This window comes from Quercus suber, unplaced genomic scaffold (assembly GCF_002906115.3).
Source record: "Quercus suber isolate HL8 unplaced genomic scaffold, Cork oak 2.0 scaffold_801, whole genome shotgun sequence".
Lineage (NCBI taxonomy): Eukaryota > Viridiplantae > Streptophyta > Magnoliopsida > Fagales > Fagaceae > Quercus > Quercus suber.
In genome coordinates, this window is record NW_027070236.1 from 148,020 (window position 1) to 157,037 (window position 9,018).

The following is a 9,018-nucleotide window of genomic DNA, read 5'->3' on the forward strand; positions in this document are numbered from 1 at the left end:
CTTTAAAATGGATGTAATAGTTATTCCTTAGTGTATATAATAGGTTTTAAAATTAATATATTTCCAAAAATATAAAGTTTCCTTATAAATCATCTTTTACAAGTTTTCCATATGTAACATCCAAACTTATGAATAGTAATAGTTATTCCATTACAATGTATTTTATTTTCAGTAATAAAGATTACTATTCCTAATGTAATCTACATTCAGTGTACCAAACGTACCCTAAGTAATTAAAGAAAATAAAAGGAATAGATGAAGTCCTTTTTTTAAAACATTTAAGAATCAAATTTAAAGCATGCATTAAAATCTCACATTTTTTTTTTTTATATTTCAAAGATTAGAAGTAATATATTCCATAAAAATGGACATCTTTATTTTTCTTTTGGGTCCGACTGTAAATAGATATCACATGTATATAGACTGCCAATCGGGCCAAGCTACCATAAAGCCGAATGATTTGGCATGAAATTATTTGGGCGGACATTGATATCTTTGTAATATAAAGTTTTGGAACTGTTTGTTTTATTTTATTTTATGTATAAGAATATATTAACGAAAAAGAAGAAGAGGAAAGAGATGAGATTGAAATAGGCCCATCCCAATTACAATAGGTAGTCCAACGGGCCACATTGTGGAACAAAAAATTTACATTTCAAGAAATAAAAATGAAAACCCAACAAGAAATGGAGTGTATTAAATTTGGAAAAGAAGCTAAAAGGTAAAAACCAAGGGGTGGAGTGTAGATTCAACAATGCTTCAATGACACCTTTGGAGTCTCCTTCAAAAATATCATATTGGAACACTGCAAGTTTGATAGCTTGGAAGACAACTTGGGCTTCTCCTTGAGTCAGATCAGTAGAAGCGAAATGGTTAGAGTCGGGTTAGTCAGCCGTAGCATACGCAAAGACCTTAATCTTCCAATGAACCAAAACGCAATCAGATAGCAGGTGGATGATTCCACCAGCATAAACTGTATTACCAAGAGCAACCATTTCAGCATTACCACTACACACCCTTCTTTGATTATAAATAACATAAAATATCTTGAAGTTGCACATTCCAAGGAGTGAATAAGACAATTTATAATATAAGCCTATCTTGATCTAAAGGCAACCAGTAATTGAGGATGGAAGACAATGACTCCACCTTTCTACCTATACTGGTTCATAATAAATATCTTGCAAACCAAAAGTAAAGGAATACAGCAACATAGAAAAATACCTTAATGAATAGTTGCACATTTCAGAAAACACAAAAATTGCCAACAAAATCTAAAATTAGATAACGATTTCTAGAACGAAGCTGTAAAGAAGATTGCGTCCTCAGGATGGAAAACAACAGCTCTTTCAGAACTGTTGGAGTAATTACTGGCAAAGCTGCTCAACGGCTGTTACAATCTGGGCAGGCTGAACCACAGTCCACTCCTCCAATGTCCCAGCATATGGAGTTGGCACATCCTGTGAAGACAAACATATAATGGGGGCGTCCAAATAATCATTGAAATTCTCAGTGATAGCAGCTGTCAGACTAGCACCAATACCACCAGTCCGCATGCACTCCTCCACAATCAGCACACGATGCGTCTTTTTCACTGAATTCCCAATTGTGTGAAGATCAAAAGGTTTCAGTGACCTGATATCAATTACTTCAGGATCATAGCCCTTGTTCACCAAAGTTTTAGCAGCCTGCATTACATGATACCTCATCCTGGAATAGGTTAAAATAGTGACGTGCTCCCCAGGCCTAACCATTTCAGCTTCTTCAAGAGAACATACATACTCTTCATCTGGAATTCTCTCTTTGAGGTTGTAAAGCAAAACATGCTCAAATAGTATCACTGGGTTCTCACTTCGAATTGCGGCTTTCATCAAGCCCTTCGCATTATATGGGGTCGAGCATGCAACCATTTGAATTCCAGGGATTGATTGGAAATATGACTCAAGACGTTGGGAATGCTCAGCCCCAAGTTGCCTACCAACTCCACCAGGTCCCCGAATAACAATCGGGATTTTAAACTGACCACCAGATGTGTAGTGGAGCATGCCACAGTTGTTAGAGATCTGGTTAAAAGCTAGAAGTAGAAATCCCATGTTCATTCCCTCAACAATTGGCCGCAGACCAGTCATGGCAGCTCCAATACCCATACCTGTAAAGGAGTTCTCAGCAATAGGAGTGTCAAGAACCCTGAGATCTCCATATTTGGTAGCAAGGCCTTTGGTCACCTTGTATGATCCTCCATAATGACCCACATCTTCACCCATTACACATACAGTGGGATCCCTGTCCATTTCTTCTTCCAAGCCTTCCCGTAGGGCCTCAAAAAGCAAAAGTTCATGCCTGAGGATATTACACAAACTGATTATTACCCTGAAATAATACTAAGAAAAAGAATGAAAATACACGGAAATATTAATATGATGCTGTTCACAAAGTTCTGTTCGGCACATACAAAATAGAAATCAATTTTAGTTACTACCCACTCATGAATCTCAGTAGAAAAATAACCCCAGAGACGCTCAAAAAAAAAAAAAAATGGATAGTCAAACCAGGACAAACCAGTGCCTCAGTTCCTTAAGAACCATCAGTGATATGCTATCGCTTAAAATAGCAGTGTACCACATCTGTAATCTAAATGATTTAGGGGAGAAAAAAGAACAATGCCGCTTGCCTGATTACAACCACTCTTAATAAAAGATTAAAAAAAGAAATACCCAACACTTCTGATATCTACATACTGAGCAAAAGAGCTTTCGTTTTTGGGGGGAGGGGGGTGGGGGGGGTGAGATGTGTCTTTATCTAAAAAGTCGTAGCATTATAGAACATCTTAATCAGACCTCAAACATATTAATCAACATCTTACAATTCAAAAATGAATATACAGAAAACATGATTATCACATCTGAGTTAGTTCTGACTGAGACAGCTCTTTAAGGCATTTGTGGTTTGCTATAAGAAGCACATATAGTTTTAAAGAGAGCCATATTGATATTTATCTTAACCCCTTGACATGAATCTAATATTGGTAAAAAAATATTGAGCTATCAAGCATAAAAAGTCATATCTTGCAATTAAAAACAATAAATTATATGAATAACTTCCCTATCAAATCTGCTTGAGACACTTTGTCAGGGTGTTATGATTTGTCAAGCATCAGTACAAATGAGAGATTGTTGAAGTTCTAGTTCATGCACTGTGATGCATTAGGTTTTAAATTTAGAATAGAAACCTCTCAACACAAGAGATGAAAAGTCATAATCATTTGAAATATTTGAAAGAGGCAAGAGAAAAATGCCCAGCAAATTTAATGCATTCAAAAGATGTAATTGAAAAAATGTTTGCTCATAGAATCTTTTACAATTAGTTTCATGGCGTCAAACATCCATGGCTTCTTTTTCTATTATACATCTGGTGCATCAAGAGCCCCATCCACAACCCTCCCTCTTTCTCACACACATAAAAGGTCTTACAAATCTGGAAATATTAATTTGTATGTTGGTGTATCAAAGTTCTGTTAATGAGAATGAAATGAGCTAGATTCAAACCCATATCTGACCCTAGCCCTTTGGCAATATCTACAATGAAAATTAGTTGTTTAAGTATAACCTAAATTGGGCTCAGTTTTGAACCAAAAATCCTTATCTTGAGACTGTAGACCATATATTGAAATATTACTGTAAAAACATATTTTCACCCATCTTGAAGAGCACAACTATTTTTAATGAATAGTTATTGTTTTGGTTTTCTGAAATTCCAAGTAGAAACATCTCAGATTGAATAGTTTGAGCACTATCATAAATGAAGTAAAATTCCCCATTAATTTTTACCAAATTTTGAATTACATCCATCTTAGCTATAAATCAGAAAACATGAAAGAATCAACCGATTCGTTCATTAGATTGACTAAACACCGAAGGCCTTCCACCAGAGGTCCAGTGTGTTCAGGTAATTTTCATAACTAAAACTGAACTTTTTCACAAGCAAAGAAATCATTGTAATAGACGTAGTAAATAAAGAACTTGAATCATATAAAGAAGAGAGTCATGGTCCCAAAATAATAATTTCATTAGTATCATAGAGGTAATCAATCCATGGTCCAAAATCAATGATTGAACGTCATTGAATGTTAAAAACCAAAACATAGTAATCATAAGCAGTGCTACCATGTTGCAAACTTGTGAAGCATAATCCACTCAGCTATCAATAAAAAACTCCACTATCTGTTGCTAATGTAAAATATGGTTGCCTTGATTAACAAATGAATTAGAACAACCAAGCAGTCCACGTAATCACAAAAAACGAATCATACCCGGGTTTTGAAGCTGTAGAAGCCGCAGAACTATCCGCCTTAGTCTACAAAAAAAAAAAAAAAAAAAAAAAAAAAAACCAAAAAAAAAAAAAAAAACCAATTCCCACATAATTCCACACAATTTTATTCAAAAACATGTAAATATAAGAAAGTGAGAGAAAGATGGTTAACTGCAACTGCGTTAGCAATCAATTTCTGAGCCCTGTGAACTTTATGGACCTCACTTCCATCAGATCTGACAACCAAAAAGCTTCCTTTCCTCTCTGAATCAAACACAACATAAACAAAGATTAGATTTTTACAACAAAATTAAAGAGTGTGACTAAGAAAGAATTCAACAAACAGCATTTGGGTTTGAATTACCTGAGACTGGGAGAGATCTGCGAGATGGGAGGCGGAGTTTTCTGGAATCAAAGGATTTGGAAGCTGATAAAGCGGTGGCAGCTCCAACAATGGTGGCCATTTGAATTGACACTTGAGACTTGAAAGAGAGAGAGAGAGAGAGAGAGAGAGAGAGAGAGAGAGAGAGAGAAGTGGAAAAGAAATGAAGAGAGAAAGAAAAAGTGGGTATGAATTTGTATCAAGAAAAATGAGATTTGAGTGAGAGAGAGAGAATGGACGGAGAAATTGAGGAACAACAACACTCAACAACAACAAAAGACTTCGTGTGTATATGTATTTATATTGAATGTGTGTTTGTGTTAATTGCTAGCTATGTCTCTGTGTGTTGTGTGTTGTGTGTTGTGTGTGTGTGTTTCTCAATTCTCACCAGTTTGTGCCATATTGGTCGGCGATTTATTTCATATGATTTGAGAGACAGCCACTACTCTTAACAACCAGCATAGTTTCCATCGCCACTTTTCTCTCTCTCTCTCTCTCTCTCTCTCTCTCGTGTGCATTTTAGGTTTTTACTGTCTACATTGACAGTGTAATTGGGAGACAAATAAAGATAAGCCAAGTGGCATTGAGAAGGGCAGTAATGTTATTTCATCCAGATTTTATAACACATTTTCATTGTTATTTTAGGACATTCGTTAATAATTCATTTTAAAAAAGTTTTGATATAACTTTTATAGAAAATAAAAAAAGTTATCGAAATATTAATTTTTTTTTTTATTCCTTATAAAAATTTTCTTTAAATAAATTATTAAACTCATTAGTATTTTCCTTTTATTTTTATTATTTTCTATCTTTGCTAGCTTGTTCAGGTGGAGAGTTATGGTTGGGTGTAAAGGGAAGCCAATGAAAAAGTCTATCTGTTTTTTTATTTATTATTTTTAGTGATAGTTTCGTTGGTGCCTTGGTGGCCTACCTGAACCAACCCTTGAGTCCCTAAGCAAGTAACAAGCTGCTCATTACTGTCACGTGGGGGAGATCTGGTTCTGGTGCTAAAATCAAACCATTAATCTAAAACCCACTAAAAATGGAAAATAGATAAACACTATGGTGTAATTTCACACAAAAAAAAACTTATCAAAAATAAAAAATTATACACAGAAAATGCTCCTACATAAACTATTCAAAATTATACAATTTCCTACAATACCATGTAAAAATAGATCATGATTATAGCTTATTAGCTTATATATAACTTTCCTTGCTATTTATTATTTCCTCTGTCTGCCACCATTCTCTCTCCTTTCTATACGCTATTTCTAGACCGTCATTGTAGCCCAAAAAAAAAAAAATTTAAGAAATAATAAAAACCACAAACATGTGGTTTGAGCTTTGTTGATGTGAGAATTCAAGCACACATACAATCTTCATCAATGGAGGAAATCAAGCAAACCATGGGAGAGAGATGAGAAAATTGTATATGCATATATTGATAAATATTTGAGCTCTGCTTTTATATACTAGGATTAAAGGTAGGAAAAAACTAACAGCAGTAACTAACTTCTAATCTAGCCAATACAAAACTGACAACTGTCAAAATAGAATTCTAACTAATTCTATATACAAACTACTCACAATTTAAGCATATCTATTTTAAAACTACTTGTAGCTTAGGCAATTCTCTTTCATTCTTCACTTGTACACAGTTTAACATTCCTCCTCAAGATGAACTATATATATTTATCAAGTTCATCTTGGAAAGAAAATGAAAGAACTACTTTTGTCCAAGAGTTTTAGTGAAGAAATCTGCTATTTGATGCCTTGTTGGAATGTGGAAAGTCTTGATAACACCATCTTGAATTTTCTCTCTAATGAAATGACAATCTACTTCAACATGTTTTGTTCTTCCATGGTACAAGGGATTGGTAGCAATGTACAAAGCAGGCTTGCTCTCATGATACAAGTAGGCAAGTTGTGTATGGTGCACCCCAAAAGTCTTGAACAAAGAAATTAACCACACAATTTCAGTAGTCACTGTGGCCATTGCCCTATACTCAAATTCAGCTGAAGATTCTTGAAACAACTTGTTGTTTCTTATATTTTTAGGAAATTAGAGAATCCCCTAGAAATACATAGAAACCTGAAACAGATCTCCTTGTATCAATGCAAGCTACCCAGTCAGCATCACAATAAGCTTTCAATTGTAAACTTGAATTTGCAGAAAGGAACAAACCCTGTCCTAGTGTCTTCTTCAAGTACTTAATGATTTTGTAAGCAGCTTGTAAGTGAGGTACTTTAGGAGAACTCATAAATTGGCTCAATTTATGTACTTAATAGCATATATTAGGCCTGGTCAAGGTTAAGTAAAGAAGCTTTCCAATTAGCCTTCTATACTATAAAATATCTTAATCTGGTTCACTAATGGAGTTACTGAATTTGGCAAATTGCTCTATAGGTATGCCTGCAGGTTTACTAGCCAACAAACCTGTATCAGCAAGAAGATCCAAGGTATACTTCCTTTGACATAAGGAGATACCTTTTGTAGTTCTAGCCACATCAAGGCCATGAAAGTATTTCAATGTGCCAAGGTCCTTAATCTTGAATTTACTATCCAAAAACTGCTTGAAAGAGTTCATTGCATCAACATCATTGCTTGCAATTAATATGTCATCAACATACACCAAAATGATAATAATGGAACCTCCTTTAATTCTAGTGAAGACTGAGTAATTAGATTTGGATTGAACAAACACATGATTAACAATTGTGGAAGACAGTTTTGCAAATCATTGTCTGCTAGCTTGCTTAAGTCCATACAAAGACTTGACCAATCTACAAACCTTCCCCTTGCTGCCAAACCTAGGAGGTGGAAGCATGTAGACTTCTTCATGGAGATCACCATGGAGAAAAGCATTATTGACATCAAGCTATGTCAAATGCCAACCAGAAACAACAGTAAGTGCAAGCAAATTCCTAACTGTCACAAACTTGACCACAGGAGAGAAGGTTTCATAAAAGTCAATTCCCTCAGTTTGTGTAAACCCCTTAGCTACCAAACGAGCCTTATACCTCTCTACAAAACCATCAGCTTTCAATTTCACTTTGTACACCCACTTGCACTCTATAAGAACCTTGCTAGGAGGAAGTGGACACATAATCCAAGTGTTGTTAGCCTTAAGAGCATCAATCTCAACTTGCATTGCTTCTTTCCATCTAGGATCCAAGATGGCTTTAGCATAAGAATCAAGCTCCTTAGAAATAGATAGAGAAATAGCAAAAGCCCTATGACCAATGGAAAGGTTATTATGAGATAAGGTAAATGAGATGGGATAAAGAATACCTGAATCATTGGAAGCAATGGAATCATGTGGCTGAGTAAGGGATGTAGCTAACACATAAGCAAAAGTAAGGTTGCAGTGGTAATCATGAAGATAAGAAGGTGCCTTGTGAGGTGTAGAGGATTTTCTTTGAGGTTATGGCAGTGATGGAGAAACAAGAGTGGAAGTAACAAGAGGGACAAAAGCAGCAGGAGCAAAATGAGACTGCTCTAGGTCATAATGAAGAGGCACAAGATTAGGAAACTCATCAGGAGGGGTTGCAATATCTGTATTAAAAGTAAGAGTGAATTCTGTAGAAACAGTAGGTGTAGGAAGCTCTATAGAAACAGGCAATGGAGAAGACTTAGGTAGAATAGGTTGGTCTGGAAACATTGAATGAGAAGTTGGGAAAGAAGGAATGCAAGTGGATTTAGTAGTCCAGTGTTTAAAAGGGAAACATGACACTTTGAAGATAACATCCCTAGAGACAAAACAAGTTCTAAAAGCTAAATCATAAAGTTTGTAACCTTTTGTACCAAATGGATAACCAAGGAAAATACATGCCTTTGCCCTGGGATCAAATTTGGACTTGTCTCTTGCCAAGGTTGAAGCATAACAAAGGCAACCAAATGATCTAAGATGACTATAGGAAGGAGGATGACCTAATAACATTTGGAAAGGAGTAAGATCATGCAAAAGGGGACGAGGTATTCTATTAATGAGATAAGTGGCAGTGAGAACATAATCACCCCAAAACTTTAAAGGAAGATTGGCTTGAAACCTCAATGCTCTAGCAACAACAAGAAGATGCTGATGCTTCCTTTCAACCACTGAATTTTGTTGTGGTGTTTTTACACAACTAAGCTGATATATGATACCTTTAGAAGCATAAGAGGAGTTTAAGGCAAACTCAGGTCCATTATCAGATCTTAGGATCTTGATAGGAACCTTAAATTGTGTGAGACTCATATTATAAAAGGTTTGAATTAAGCATGAAGTTTTAGATTTGTGTTTCATTAAGTAGACCCAAGTACATCTGCTATAATCATCCACTAA

At 35.3% G+C, this 9,018-nt stretch overlaps 1 protein-coding gene across 1 annotated transcript; it reads right to left on the minus strand.

The window, feature by feature from the left end:
* Positions 1 to 994: 994 nt before the first annotated feature.
* On the minus strand, positions 995 to 5,168 carry LOC112001786 (pyruvate dehydrogenase E1 component subunit beta-3, chloroplastic). Its single transcript, XM_024033966.2, has 4 exons — positions 4,673 to 5,168; positions 4,481 to 4,572; positions 4,310 to 4,353; positions 995 to 2,340 (listed from the first exon to the last, which is right to left on the minus strand). The coding sequence occupies exons 1-4, from the start codon at positions 4,770 to 4,772 to the stop codon at positions 1,368 to 1,370; spliced, it is 1,209 nt and encodes a 402-aa protein (XP_023889734.2). The 5' UTR covers positions 4,773 to 5,168; the 3' UTR covers positions 995 to 1,367.
* Between the last annotated feature and the right edge of the window lie 3,850 nt (positions 5,169 to 9,018).

What these genes read in the sequence shown, in the direction of transcription:
- LOC112001786 (XM_024033966.2), bottom strand. Translation starts at nt 4,772, where the DNA reads ATGGCCACCATTGTTGGAGCTGCCACCGCTTTATCAGCTTCCAAATCC. An exon ending in CAGATCTCTCCCAGTCTCAG is followed by an intron (nt 4,573 to 4,672) that starts GTAATTCAAACC and finishes TGTTTGATTCAG; the next exon opens with AGAGGAAAGGAAGCTTTTTG. An exon ending in TCTACAGCTTCAAAACCCGG is followed by an intron (nt 2,341 to 4,309) that starts GTATGATTCGTT and finishes TAATATCCTCAG; the next exon opens with GCATGAACTTTTGCTTTTTG.